At 46.5% G+C, this 14,860-nt stretch overlaps 1 protein-coding gene and 1 non-coding gene across 4 annotated transcripts; both read right to left on the bottom strand.

The window, feature by feature from the left end:
* Window positions 1-3: 3 nt before the first annotated feature.
* Window positions 4-12,890, bottom strand: LOC149308193 (RNA exonuclease 4-like). 3 transcript variants are annotated; one of them, XM_089535304.1, is made up of 11 exons: window positions 12,817-12,890; window positions 11,904-12,012; window positions 11,650-11,712; window positions 7,096-7,349; window positions 5,625-5,971; window positions 4,383-4,532; window positions 3,136-3,329; window positions 2,091-2,179; window positions 1,841-1,915; window positions 1,302-1,376; window positions 4-350 (listed from the first exon to the last, which is right to left on the bottom strand). In XM_089535304.1, exons 4-11 carry the CDS (start codon window positions 7,318-7,320, stop codon window positions 255-257), a joined length of 1,251 nt encoding a protein of 416 aa, XP_089391430.1. In that variant the 5' UTR covers window positions 7,321-7,349; window positions 11,650-11,712; window positions 11,904-12,012; window positions 12,817-12,890; the 3' UTR covers window positions 4-254. The 3 variants fall into 3 exon arrangements, with proteins under 3 accessions (XP_089391430.1, XP_089391433.1, XP_089391431.1); XM_089535307.1 differs by lacking the exons at window positions 11,650-11,712; window positions 11,904-12,012; window positions 12,817-12,890 and adding an exon at window positions 9,746-9,821; XM_089535305.1 differs by lacking the exons at window positions 11,650-11,712; window positions 11,904-12,012; window positions 12,817-12,890 and adding an exon at window positions 8,314-8,382.
* Window positions 12,681-12,751, bottom strand: LOC149308194 (small nucleolar RNA SNORD49). Its single transcript, XR_016282256.1, has one exon. It is a non-coding gene; the product is annotated as a small nucleolar RNA SNORD49 (small nucleolar RNA).
* Window positions 12,891-14,860: the final 1,970 nt, after the last annotated feature.

The raw sequence follows: 14,860 nt of genomic DNA, 5'->3' as shown, positions 1-14,860 counted from the left end.
CAGTTAACAATACTCCAGATAAGAAAACTATATTTGAAAAACTGTATGTCCATACATATGATTGTCAGTCCACATGAGAGTCTCCCAATGTTCTGCCCACAGGGGGACACAAAAGGTTGATACTTCAGATGAATTTCTGTATGATGCGTAATTTGGAATAAAGAGAACAACTACAAAGTTCTCCATGCTTTTTCTCCAGTCAGCACAGGGGAATGGGGATGTCCAGTAAGGAGCACAAAGCTGAAGAAGCTGGCTCATTCTTTCTTGGTCTTTGAATTTTCTTTGAGTGATGCTTCCCAGTCCTTTTTCACCATGGTGTACAGTCTCATTGCTGCCTGGGCATCCTCAATCTGAGACAGTGAAATATGAGAGGAGTCAGTTTCAAATGCTATGTACAGAAATTAGATGAAGCCACTGAAGAAATATTGCAGGAACATTTCCAAAATCCATATTGGTTTAATCAGGCCAACCAAAAAAGCAGGAAAATACAGGAAAGACACACTTCCTGGCTGTTCTGTATAAAATATCAGACAAAAATAGAATGGGAAGAGAGACAGCTCAGAGGTTTAGCTCCAGCTAAACAACTTCAGTGGGGCTGGGAAAGACCCCTGACCCTATTTCTCTGAGGAGCAGTGACCAGTCAGAACAGAACAACACGGGGTTGGCTAAGGTCTCTACACCCAATATAGCAAGGCGGACCCTCCCCCTGGAGATGGCCAACACCATTGGGTCCTGTCTGCTGACCAGGAGTAGCATCCAAAGGTGCTGGAATGCCTGTCAGAAACGCCAGAGAATTCCTGTGTTACCACAAACTATAAACAACAGTAACAGCTTTCTTCTCAATTTCAGCAGACCTAGTCTAGAAATGGAGTGAACCCAGTTTAGGGTAAAAAAAGATTAGATTTAAAAAGGTATCTAGCATCTGAGCATACAGCCTCCATGCACAATAGCTAGGAAGCATGCGGCCCTCCAGATGACGTAGAATTGCAATTTCCAGCAGGCTCCTTGGGTCAGCATACAGCCAATGGTGAAGAATGCTGGGAGATACAGTTCTACAACATCTGGAAGGCTGCAAGAACCTCACACTGTAATAAATGGCAACATCAAGGTCATGCGCTGAGAACGAGTCATATCAAATAAACATGGAATGAGCAATGTCACTGATTAGCAGATATGAAGGATTTTCTGACGATATGGGCAGGGTGGTTGAGAAAAGAAGCAAAAGCAAAATCTTTTCCCCTCATAAGCCCCCCAAGAATATTGAGCCAACTACCAGAACCACTGTCTGGAAGGCTACCTACCGAACTGTGCTCAGATGTCTGCACTCTCACATTCAGCAGTTTCTCACACAGCAGTTTCAGGGACGGTCTCCCACTCTGCATGAAGAAGAAGAAGCCATTACTGTTCAAAGATGAGGGCTGGGCTTCACTTCCTTGTCACAATGCCTCACATGCACAAATGACCCAGAGGGATAAGCCCAGGGCACCCAAGCACTTAGCATCCCCTCCCCTTCTCTGATCTAAGCAAGCCCCTCTGCTGCGGTTCTGCCTCCCAAAGGGGAGAAGCACAGGGCTCCCAACAGTCTGCCAGAGAAAACATTTCTATTCTTTTGTGGAAGTCTGTGAGACAGAAGAAGAAGCAGTTGGAGTCCCTCCAAGAAATGGTGAGCCCAGGTGTTAATGTGCCATCAGCAGTTTCATGGAAGTGTAACTGTCAGGTGGAGTAAGACTGGGCAGAAGGAAATGGTGCCACATGGGCAGCTGGTCCTCACTGCTAGTAGCCTCCTCCTCCACAAACAGCTTGTTGTTTCAAAAGGAGCAAGATAGCTTTCAACCCTTACCTTAACTTGCTGCTTGAAAGGTTTGTATCTCTGGGTGTCCCGGGTTTTCTTTTTCGGATGGTCAAGAAACAGAATCTGAAAGATGACAGGTTTCCATCAAAGAAGTGTTCAAGGTACTTGCAGTCTTTGTGCAGCCTAACACAGGGACATCCCAAAGTGAGAGGCCTCAAGGATTATAGGCCCTTGGCAAGAGCAGGAGAGGTGGGTATGGAGAGTCCAACCATAAAACACTCAACATTTGGCTCTGTACCTTCAAGTCATTGTGAAGAGCATGCCCAACTAAGATACGTCCTTTCAGAATACTGGCCACCTCCTTTTGAACAACTTTAAAATCTTCACCTAAATAAATAAAAAAAGCGGAACACAGAGAAATATGGCAATTAAAAGCCCTGATGCTAAAACTGAGTGGTGTTCACAGTTCACAACAGTCCCCACCATTTACCCACCTTCACTACAGAATCCACTCCAGGTGTAAAAAGTCTTGGCACAAGTCAGTCCAGCCTCCCCATCATTGTCACTTGAGCTTATATCCATGGGGCCCTGGACAACAGGGGGGTTAACTGCCCACCACAACTGAAGCATCACCAACTGCAGCAAGTACAATCCCCCTCTGTCTTTTTCTATGTGGCACACAAAATATGTCCCTGGGGGAGACTGACTGGAAAGGATCCATGTCTTATCTCAGGGGACTTTTCTAAACCTGGTGCTACTGTGTTTATTCCTTTTCTGTTTCTATACTACCTTTAAGGCCCCTGCAGATCTCCAGCATGCTTCAAGTAAAGGAAAGAATGCCTGACACATTAAACCATTAACTAAACAAGAAGCCAAGAACAGCCAAACACTATGGAACAGACACTTTTACATGGGCTGCCCACCCAAGGTGCCTACAGAAGGTGCAGGAATTCACAGAAGAGATCCCAAATGCCATCCAATCCAATCCCATTCCGCCATGCAGTAGCACACCATGCCTTCTGACTGACCAAGAGCACCTCTGCCTTGCCTGGATTAAGCTTCTATTTGTTTACCTTCCTTCCTTCATTACATTACTAATGACAGACACTGGTTTGGGACCATGACAGCCTCCCTGGATTGAGATAGAATGGCCAGGGAACACAGTCACTGTAAAACAGTACCTCCAAGTCCCATCACAGTGAGGCAGAAGGCCTTTGCCCAAAAAAAGGAGGGGCGGCGGCAAGTACTATGTCAGAAGAACTACCCAAGAACCAACGCCATCAAGACCACGCCATGCTATTACAGCATTACAACCAAATTGGCACACTCAATGGACAACCCACCTGCCTTCAAGTGCTCTGGCCGAATCCCACTGACGGCTGTTCTGTAGTCCGTCACCTTTTCTGTCTGCTTGATGTACTTGTCGTAAATACACTTGCCAAAGAGGTTCACAATGGACACACGGGCCACAATGCTCTCTTCACCTTCAGGTCCCACACCCACCATTTCGCAGTCCATGGCCACCGCCTTCGTCAGACTGTCCCGGAGTAAAAAAGGCACTTGTGATCTTAACTCACCAACTGGAGGAAAGTTCACTGCCCCCCACCCCATCTCTGCCTTCTCGGTGTGGCTGTTCTAGGGTGATGATGCTACTATTGAACCCACAGACCAAAATTATAGTAATGGTCATACTTTCATGAAGTCACCCTCCAAAGTGACCTTGGCAAGCAATATTATGCAGGTTTTGCCACTTCTGAATCTTCCCAGCTGGCAGCTGGACACCAAATGGCATCTATCTTGCAAGATGTCCAAGGTAACAGATTCCAATTTTCCCACAGCATAAGCTGCTTGTAATACTCTAGCAGAACCTCGCTGATTCTTTCTGTCACTAACCCAAAACACAAGGAAAGAGTGTTGAGGGGCTTACTATGGGAAGAGGCTCATGCATGGGGTGGGATGGGGTAGGGTATGAGCCTCTCTCCATCTTGGCCCTTGGTCACTCTTGAGTCTCAGATGGAAGACATGGTCTGTTACAGACTGTCAAAATAAAGCTGCTTCGGGTCTCTTTGGAGGTATGCTATTTAAATGATGCATGCATCCTAAGAATCCGGAAGCTGCACCAAAAGCTGCACTCCGGTGCTTAGGAATGGAGTGTGGCTTTGGTGCGAACTCCGGACTCTTAGGACCCATGCATCATTTAAATAGCATACCTCCAAAGAGACACGAAGCAGCTTTATTTTGGCAGTCTGTAACAGGCTATAGCTTTCCAAATTTGTTGCATACCCTTAAGCAGCTGAAAGTATTTTTCTTGATTAGTACATTAATCACTGAAGATTTAACTGGAAACTAGTGGAATCCACTTTCACAAAGCCAGTATTTCAAGCTGGTTGGGCAGTAAGTTAAAGCACACAGGCTTAGATATTTTTTGGATTATTTTGGTTCTGTTGTGTAACTGCAGTAGAGACCAAACTGGATGTATTCAGGACAGCCTTTTTCTTTTAATATTTACTTCTTCTCTTTTAAACACTGTCATAGTTTTATGGCCAACAACCCTGACTTATAAATGTCAGTCTCACACACAAACACTCACCCTTCAAAAGCTCTCTCTTTCTCCAGCACCTGGCCTAACAGCTGCTCGGGTCTCTTCTCCTGGATGCCGAGATTTTTCCGGGCCACCTTCGCTGCTTCTGGTCCCAAGGCAGCTTCAATATCATCTGGATCAACATCATCAAACCAGATGCTGGAAGGCAAAACCACAGACACCTGAGCAAAAAGCAGGCCAGAGAGTCACTATAAAGGGCCATGGCTGAGAGGGTTCCAGCCCTGTGACCAGCTGTGAGGTTCACTTGGGCCAGTCACTCAACAGGAAGATACTCCAGCAGAGAGAGAGAAATGAGATGATCTTTTTAATACCTTCCTAAGTTCCTGGGAAAAGCAAGAAGACACAAGTGTGCTTGCTTACCGTGACATAATTCTGCCTGGAATGGCATCTGGAACACTTTAAAGAAGCTTACAGCTGCTCCATGCAGGTGTTACTGGACTGCAACTCCCATCATCCCTCATCACTATCTAGAGGGTTGATGGGAAATGTGGATCAAGCACACCTGGAGGACTGCACACTTTCTATCACTGTGCTAAATCTTCTGTATCAACCCACATCTCAAATAGCCTTATGCTGAGACAGATCATGGACATACCTGCTTCACAGGCCTGAGGTTCCTCCCATCCTTTTCCCTGAGAGCCTTCCAAGGGCTGGGCACAGGGCCAAAGATCTTCTGCATGTGGCTCATGGTTCCGCCACTTAGCCATGGTGGTCTCTTTCACCAGCTCCAGGGGTGAACAGTAGTGCCCAGGAGCCAAGTACTTTGTGGTAAGGAACCTACTTCTGGAGTATTACCCTAACTTCATCTCAAGAAAAAGCACATTTTTCCACCACCCAGAACAACAAAGAACATAGGAGGTTGCCTTATAGCAGCACAGCAGAGAGAAGTGTCCAAAATATTTGTGAACATCATTTCTTATTTATTTACAGCATAGATTCTTTGGAAATATGGCTGCTGAACATCCCAGGTTTAATAGCTATTTCACCACCCACATAAGTCTGCTCAAGAGTAGAATCTACTAGCCACAGCAGGCCATGCCTTCTAGAGCTATAGAACTCCTGCCTGAAATGAGCTATTGACATACTGACAAGGGAAATATATTGGTCCTACTAAGTTCTAAGTTCCTGTACTACAAGGGCCCCAATTCTCTACTTCTGGCCTCGATGCACCTGAATGCTGGTACTCATCCTCCTTTAGGTATGGCTAAGGGTAAAGCCTGAAGGACTTACTCTGCTGGCTGGGCCTCTCCTGGCTCTTCCTCTTCCCGCCATTTCTGCTTAACAGCTCTGTGTTCTTTCTCATCACTGGCACTTCGTTTGCCTCCCTTGCGCTCTTTTCTGCTCCCCTGGGCCAGAGGCATGTTCTTTCTGTGTATGTTGTATTCAGATTTTGTTTGTCCAGGTTGAGTGAGTATGTCAGCCCAGATCTTCTGGGCTTTCTCTGTAGGCTTGGGGGTCAGCACTGTCTCTGTTCCCTTGACTTGGGAGACAATTCCTCCTGCTCTGGTTCCATTTCTTTTCTTGGAGCTGGTGTCGGGTGCAGTGGAATTCAAAATGGCAGCATTCTGTCTGAGAAGCTTGAAAGCAACAAGAATCACAGCATTTTAATTTAGGGTAGGGAACTGGAGTCAAACCAACTCCATGATATAGGGCACCCAACTAGTCCCTGTAACACAACATTAGGAAAAACTATATTTTTTGGATCACATGGCTAAAGGGTGTGCTGGCTGAGGGATTTGCGGAGTTGTACTGCCAAAATGAATAAATAAATAAAAGGAAATAGAAAGGAAAAGGAAAATAAAAGAGAAAAATAAAAAGAAGAAGTCCAAACTCTTCTGAATTCCTCCCGCTCCTCCTGTCTTTGGGAGAATTCTAACCCTGGACATCTCAGCGACTCACTTGCCATGAGCCAAGGAGAAGGCAAAAGATTTAAACAAGTGGTGAGTGGATCTACTGACTGGAGTCAGCAACTGGAAGCTCTGGGACAAAGCAAGGAACTATCTGACCCACAAGTTGCCAACCAAAAAAAAAGGTGACTAAAGGGAGGCAGCTGGCCATAACAAAAGGAAATTAATAGAAGGGCCTTTGGGGAAAATAAGATCTCAATCATAGTCGCCTACTACTTACTCCAATCCCCTCCTGCAAAAGTATTTGCTGATCCGTGGCCTAATAAGTATGAGACACCAAGCTAAACAGGACCTCCATCTATGGAGACAGTATACTGTACCTCCAACTGTCAGAAAACAAGGAGCAAAAACAGGAGGAGGCCTTGCCCTGCTTGTAAGGATTGCAGAAAGGCTGGATCGATTTCATCCCACTCAGAAGAGTTCCACTGGGAAAGAGTGTAAGGACACAAGACCCTCTTATCCCTGCAGCTCTCACAACCCTCACAATATCAGAGAGGAGAGGTGTTTATATTTTAAATTGACCTGAGTAGAAGTATACATTTTCTGGAAGTATGGAAGTGCTTCTCCTGAGTATATATGATTAGAGAGACCTCTGGCTTGAGGCAGCAAAGCAAGGCAGATGCTTTTAAAGGGGAGTCCAGGCACACATGCCTGTGGCAAGCAACCTAGCCAGACAAGTGAGGGATTTGCCAGGGGACTGCCAGCACTAAAGGTGACATCCTCCCATGTCCTGGCAGGGGACCCATGAAGGAAGAGGAGGAGGAGGAGGAGAAAGGGCTGCTCCTTCTTCCTACCTCCTGCAAGGCCTTCCAGTTAGCTGAAACCTCCTGAGGGGTTTTTGGAGGCAACTCGGCTGTTGGCTTGGAGTCTTTTTGCAATTTCTTCTCCACTTCTTTGATTTTCTTTTTTAATTTCTTTTTTAGCTTTCTCTTCTTCCTGTGCTGTTTTCCATGATTCTCCAGCTTAGCCGCAGAGTTGTCTGATGGGGTCTGTGTTTCTTTAGGTCTAATTTTGCCCATCCTGGCAGGACACAATCGTTCAACCAATTCTAAAACACAAACAAAAAAAATTACTTTTATCCCCAGTACATTGGAAAAACAGCTACCTGTAAACTACTGTTTTGTTTCTTCTAGCCATTTATCCCCCCCCCCCCGACACACACACATTGTCCAAAGGCAAACCATTATCTAATCTAATGAATAGTTAAACACTGCATCTGACTGCACGTTTAATCATAAGCAGGACTCTAAGGGCCACTTCCCAGTTTGACACCACTTTAAGAGCTATGGCTGAATACTATGGAATCCTGGGGAGTGTAGTCTGTTGTGGTGCCAGATATGTCTGACAGAGAAGGCTAAATCTCTCACAAAATGACAATTCCCAGGACAGAATCCTAGAGTTGGAAGAGACCCCAAGGGCCATCCAGTGCAACCCCCTTCTGCCATGCAGGAACTCTCAGTCAAAGCATCCCCATTGACAGATGGCCATCCAGCCTCTGCTTAAAGACCTCCAAGGAGGGAGACTCCACTACACTCTGAGGAAGGAGTTTGTTCCACTGTTGAACAGCCCTTACTCTCAGGAGGTTCCTCCTAATGTTGAGCTGGAATCTCTTTTCCTGCAGCTTGCATTCATTGCTCCATTGGGTCCTATTCTCTGGAGCAGCAGAAAAGAAGCTTGCTCCCTTCTCAATGTGAGATCCCTTCAGATATTTAAACATAGTTGTCATGTCGCCTCTTAACCGTCTCTTCTCCAGGCTAAACATCCCCAGCTCCCTAAGTCTTTCCTCATAGGGCTTCATGGTTTCCAGACCCTTCCCCGTTTCAGTCTCCCTCCTTTGGACACATGGCTCCAGTTTCTCCACATCCTTTCTGAATTGTGGAGCCCAGAACTGGACACAGTCTTCTTCCAGGTGGGGCCTGACCAGAGCAGACACAATAGCATAGAGCCAGGGCAGTCAAAGTGGTGTCAAACCGGGTCACTTCTTCAGTGCGAATGACTGGTCCATTCCCTACCAGCCTCCTTCTGCTCCACCGGCGCTTCCGCCCTTCCTCCAGAGGCACCGGAAGTGGCACTGGACGTTGGTCCTTTCCTCTAATCGGCCCGGAGGAAAACACGAACCTGGAAACAAGGTTCCCTTCAGAAAGGGCCCGGCCTCCTTCCTTGTTCGAACGAGGCGCCTTGAACTCGACTCAAGGCCCCATTGGAGGCCTGACCAGAGCATAAAGGGAGCCCCGCTTCCCTCCAGACAGAGGGGCGTAGTGGTTGGAGCACTGGGCAGTGGCCAGGGTTCAAATCCTGGTTCAATTGTGTAAAGTCCTTAGGTGACCCAAGTCACACTCTCTCAGCCTCAGAGGATGGCAAAGGCAATGGCAACCCCCTCTGAAGAAACTGGCCAAGAAAACCCTGGATAAGGTCTGAAGGTGGCCATGAATCAGAAATGGCTCAAAGAATGAGGAACAATGGCTTCCCTCCACTTGGAAATTCTTCTAATACTGATTAAGGTTGCATCCAGACTGGAGAAATAACCCAGTTTGGCGCCTCTTTAACTCTGTCTGGCTCAAGGCTATGGAATTCTGGGAGTTGGAGTTTGTTGTGGGGCCCAGAGCAGAGCTTTACTAGATATGAATTGGCAGTGGTAAAATTTCACACCAGGTAGCAAGCAAGTTGGAGAGAACAGAGCTTCCAAGACCAGATTTCTCTTCTTTCCACAACTTCTGAGACAGATGGGTAAAATCAGTGTTTCCCAACTGCTTTATTTTTCATTTATATTCTGATATACACTCAGACACTTCCTTAATTCCCCCTTATTTTAGGACAGGGGTGGGAAGCTTGTGTTCATCATCAGTTCTGCTGAATGGAGTTACAGCTCAATATTCAGGAGGGCACACAGTGCTGCCCATCCACTTTAGTGGGGTTAAAAACTCCAAAAGCAACAGTCGAATACAGGGCTTGTTTTATTTCCAGAAACTGGCAAGTGAGGTTTCTGGAATCTCACTTATTCCATCGTGTGGCAATTGGGAAGGCCGTCTGCAAGGATCTCTGGTGTTAGGTCAAAGCAAGCCTGACTGGTACACATGTGGATTTTTGTTTCTAACACTTCTTGTGAGGGAAAGGCACCACCCAGATACTAAGCTCACCACTAGACTGCCTGCTGTGAATATCAACATGTTCAGCTGCTCCATACCCCCAGCCCTCAATTTCCCATCAATGTTACAATGCTGTGGGAAACTTCCAGCCCCACTGCCCATTAGCAACAGTCACCTGCATTTAAGTGTTGCTGCTCCTTTCCTCACTCTGAGTCCCTATTACAAGCATTTCACTTGCTCGCCTAATGGTGCACTGCTTCTCTTTAAGCAGAGAAGCCCTCATCCATGAAACAACGGACACAGAGGAAATCTAATTGGGGACATAGAGCACATCCCTTTTGCAGTGTATCCCACATACCTCACAATTGGAGGTGTATGATTTGACTGTCCTCTACTGAGAGAACTGTTGGGGGTGTGTAGACACATGGAGTACAGCATACACACATGCAGTTGATGCATCTAGGCAGAAACACCCAGCAGATGGTCTGTGTGAAGTTCTGTTCCAAGCTACACAGGAAAATTCCTCCCACGCAGACTGTTGCCTCTCTTGGAGAATGAACTGCTGGACAGCCGCATTCATTCAATGGCTTTAATCTTGGTCTCGGAGTAATACAAACTATGTTCAGAATACCAGACTGCTTAGTCTTGAATACTCACAACTGCTATAGACTATCAAAGTGCTCCACCAACCACAACCAACATGGAGGTTTTGTCCCTCTCCCTTATATAGGTTGTCCCCTTGGGATCATGTGGAAGCTATGACTTGCACTGTTTCATACCCAGTGCATGTTGCATCAGCCTTTCCACAATTCATAGCTCCCAAATGCTGACCCTGTTACTTTTGTCCCAGTTCCTCTAGTGGCCCCATCCATGGCATTTGGAAAGACCAGAGTGTTTTGTGCTCTGACAAGAACTATTGCAGCCTTTGCCTTTCCCCATTCCACCTGGCTTGCTCCTCCCTCAGGCAGGAGTCTTTCCATGTCCAGGACCTCAATCAGGGCACCCCAAATTAACTGCATTCTCCACTTGAATTTCTAAATTCAATAATTACTATTGTTCAGCTTAGGAGATGCCAAAATCTATTCCTTTTCTTCTCCTGTTCAGTAGGACTCCTTAGTGATCCCTGTATACTCCTTAATCCTATGCCTATTACCTGTTTGTGTACACATAAAGAGGTTGGCATTATCACTATAGACTATCTTTGAAAACACTTATTCAAAGTCAGATGCACACTCTGTACAGGAAAATAAGAGCTATGGATGGACTGGTGAAACATGGCATCTCAAGCCTAAGAGGCAGTTAATAAAAATCCTCAATTAAGCACACACACAAATAAACCAGATTTTAAAGTTTATTCTTTTATTTCAATCACATTTCAACATTTTCCAAAAACAATTAGTAAAAAAACCCCGACTAAATAGTCACCCCTCCTAACTTGCGGATCTGAGATCCGCGCCCTCAAATATCTGTGAAAGGGTGAGCTCTGCTATTCTTAACAGCATGTGCGCATGGGGGGGGCATTCAACCCTATGCACGAGCTTCTTTTTTGGGGGGTGTTGGTGGTCCAGAACAGATCCCCTGCAAAAATAGAGAGCCAACTGTATATCTTCATGAAAGTTAATTATACAAGTTTTAATTATTTTGTAGAAATATGGTCCAAAACATACTGCTGAAATAGTCCAGGTGACAGGAGCAGAGTCTCCCAATTAGAGACACCATAGCGCCTGCACAGCAGGACTCATAAAATCAGATTTGGTGAGGTCTCTAATGTGTTGTGTGAGGTTAGATACAAGGCCCGCCAAATTACTCATAATAACAAAGATTTTGGAAAGCCCTTGGCTTGGAGAACCTCTTTATTCCTTCTCTTATTTTTCACATCTTTACTTAACTCACTGCATTATTCTGTGTTAAATACATTTACCGTCTTGCAATATAGAATCAGAGTTGGAAGAGAGCACAAGGGCCACCCAGTCCAACCCCATTCTGCCAAGCAAAGCATCCCGGACAGATGGCCATTCAGCCTCTGTTTAAAGACCTCTAAGGAAGGGGACTCCACACTCTCCATTATGGGAGTGTGTTCCAGTGTCGAACAGCCCTGTCAGGAAGTTCCTCCTAATGTTTAGGTGGAATATTTACTGTTAAAGCACTTAAAGTGTTTTCTCTAGTAGAACGGCACAGAAATATGCCTTCTATACGTTTCTGGTTTCAAATATGCAAAAAACATGGGACTTCAGGCAGGACCTAGCTCTTGGTGAGCCTTACCTCTTTCCTGCCAGTGTCATATGAATCACAGCTGCTCATCTCACAGAGATATTATCCCGATACCTACAGAGGAAAGAACACTATTAGCAGGAGCGATGACAGACGAAGAGCAGTTGCTCTGCTGCAGGGGCTACTCAGAAAGAACCTTCTCAACAGCAAGAGTCTGCCGGTAATTCCAGCTTAGTAAAGGTTTTGTTTCATCACAGTCAGCCTTTGCCACACAATTGTTCAGCTTCAGAAGCTTACTGGCTTACCTTCTGGTTGGTCCTAAGGCACACTAGTGCCAGCATAGACAGTGGAGGCAGCCATCCTCTTCCTCCTGCCTTTGGGACTGATCCCACTCCACATGGCAAAGTGGCAAAACTGCAATACAGAGCAGAAAACGTAGCATGAGGAAACGGTGGGAGAGAAGAAAGCTAAGGAGATGCCAAAGCAACTCTATCCCTGAAGTGGGAGCCTCTGCACTCAAGGCAGAAGCCAATGCCAATCTCTTCCAGGGCATTCTGGGAAGGCACCCAAGGAGTCCAAGACTTTTATGTTGGTCAGTAAAAACCAAAAGGTAGGGTTAGGGGCACAAGTTCCTCTGAATATAGAAAAACCATAAATAACAAAAGCCCCATGTTTTGACCCCTCTCTAGGAATCCCTAGGTCCTCCGGGGCAACTCTGTGGTCCGACAGATACTACTGACCATATTGGGCTGCACTGCACTGGAGGAGCTACAAAGGCCTAGTGGAGTGTTCTCTCTAGGAATCATCTCTAGCCCTTTCAATGCAACTTTTAGTTAAAGTTGACCATAGAGTTGCACTGGAGGACCTAGAGATTCCTAGAGAGGACATATTAACCAAACCTGCAAATATCCATCGTGGCGGCCATTTTGTGGCAGACCACGCGCTCCGGGTCCCTGTCGTCCTCCTCGACGCAGCCGCTCCCTTCACAGCTGAGACCCTCCCCCGCGCCACCCCGACCCTTCTTCCCTCCCCAGGGATCGCTCGCTCGCTCGCTCGCTCGGCTTCTCGGGCTCCGGCGGCGCGGTCAGACGGAGAGAGGCTCTCGTCAGTTCTCGCATCTGACGGCACTTCCTATCTCGGCATCATCACCCCGCGGCGACGAGGGCTAACGCTTTCCCCCGCCTTAGGCCTCTTCCTACTCCTCTCATTGACCCTTACCTCTCGCGCACCGGAAACCAAAGAGAGCGAGGAACACTGCGCTCCCCCTTTTAAAGACTTGGAACGTACCATCTGACAGGGGAAGGAGGGGAAGAGGCGGAAAGCGGCCGCTGATTGGCTGGAGCGCCCGCGAGAGGCCCCGCCCTCCTCCCCCTTTGAAGACGGAGGGAGTGGGAGTGGGCGTGGCTTCTGGGGCTGAGAGGGCGGGGCGGAGGGAGGCGAAAGTTCCTTTTTTCTGGCTCAAAGGCTATGGAATTCTGGGAGTTGGAGTTTGTTGTGGGCCCAGAACAAAGTTAAGAAAACAAGCAAACAAAGGTCACAGACGATTCACACAACTTTAAAGTGGATGATGGAAGACTGAAATAATAAAGTCATTAATCAAAAGCCAAAATGACAAGAGTGACACATATAGTGAGCTGAGATGGAGGTTGATGAACTGGGCTCTTCTGGGAGGCCCCACATTCAGTGGAATGCCATAAGTCAAAGGCAACTTGACAAGAAATGGCAACACTGATCCAGTTTCATGCAAATGAAGAACTTAGTGTAAGAAACCAGGTTCAGCCTCATGAGTTGTTTCTGTTTCTTGATATAGATATGTGTGTGTGTGTATATACATATATATACATACACACACACACACACACACACACATATATATATATACACATTTATATGTGTGTATATATATATGTGTGTGTGTATATGCATGTGTGTGTGTGTATATATATATATATATACACATACACACATATACACACATTATATATATATATACACACACACACATATATACACATTATATATATACACACACACACACATATATATATACATTTACATGTGTGTGTGTATAGGTTTATATATGTGTGTGTGTGTATATATATATATATATACACACACACATACACACATATATGTACACATATATACACACACACACACATATTCTGGAGCACATCCTGGTGCTTGTTGAAAAGTTACTCTTTCCCCTAAATCCTATGTGTGTCCTTTTCTGTAAGTTCTTTAGGAGAGCATTCAGTTCAGTTGGGAGTGGTGCAAAAGACTCATTTCCCCTGCTCTCCCTTTCCTATTACGTTGGTCTTTTGGGGCCCCTTTAATCCTGTCCTTATTCTCCTGTTTTGCTGCACAATTCTTTGGCTGCTGTGAGCCCACAAACATTGCGCAAGCCTGCCCTCTGCCCTTCAGCTCTTTGGCAGAAACCAGTCTCCCCCAACCCTGCAGCCATTTCCTGCTCATGGCTCCTTGGGGCCATTCCTGTGAGGAGTTGACTACAAACCAGCCAATCAGAAGCCAGAAGCCCTAAGCCAATCAGGTGCTGGCTGATGAAGATTCCACTTGGCAGTTGGTTTTGTCAGTTAGGGTTTAGAAGGTTGAGGGAACAGTCAAGTCCAAGAGAGGACTGTGCTCCAGGCGTTCCTGAGGGAATAGTCAGTTAGGGAACTGCTTTGTCCAGAGAGGGGCCCTATTAGTTTTGGGGAGTCTAGAGAAGAGAGGCGGAGGCAGGTTACAGACCACTGAAAAGCGGCAGCCTGCACCCGCCCCTTTCTCAGCCGGATCGGGGCCTCAGCGGTCAGAGCAGCAGCCGCTGAGGCCCCAATCCGCCGCTTTCCAGGCTGCGGGGAAGCGGCAAAAGGCCTCTTCCCTGCAGCCTGGAAAGGGGTGTCCTTGGGGCTTCATTCTTCTCTCCCTCTGAGGCCTGGACCAAGGCAGATAGACCAGAGGGAGGGCTCTCCTTGTTCAGGCTAACCCTGATGGAGCTGTGCCTGCCTATTCACTCCCTCACAGGCCGAAAGATGACTTAAGGAGGGAGGAGCCTCTTTTTGCAGGCTAGCCCTGATGGATGATGATGATGATGATATCATTTCCCTGTCTGTATTTCAGTTTGGAGGGGATACCTGAAATGCATGAGGCAGAGAGCCTTCCCTCTCAGATGGTAATGTAATACAGTCCATTCCCCTCTTTTTCGTTAGATATAGGATTATGGGAGACACCTGGCTTAAGGAGACTTTATACATGTGAAAGG

This window comes from Sceloporus occidentalis, unplaced genomic scaffold, assembly GCF_023333645.1.
Source record: "Sceloporus occidentalis isolate IW3139 unplaced genomic scaffold, rSceOcc1.0.p SCAF_8, whole genome shotgun sequence".
Classification (NCBI taxonomy): Eukaryota; Metazoa; Chordata; class Lepidosauria; order Squamata; family Phrynosomatidae; genus Sceloporus; species Sceloporus occidentalis.
This window is presented reverse-complemented; position numbering and strand designations above follow the sequence as displayed.

What these genes read in the sequence shown, in the direction of transcription:
- LOC149308193 (XM_089535304.1), bottom strand. Translation starts at nt 7,320, where the DNA reads ATGGGCAAAATTAGACCTAAAGAAACACAGACCCCATCAGACAACTCT. An exon ending in GGAGAGGCCCAGCCAGCAGA is followed by an intron (nt 4,533 to 5,624) that starts GTAAGTCCTTCA and finishes TTTGCCTTCCAG; the next exon opens with CATCTGGTTTGATGATGTTG. An exon ending in GCCAGAGCACTTGAAGGCAG is followed by an intron (nt 2,180 to 3,135) that starts GTGGGTTGTCCA and finishes TTATTTATTTAG; the next exon opens with GTGAAGATTTTAAAGTTGTT.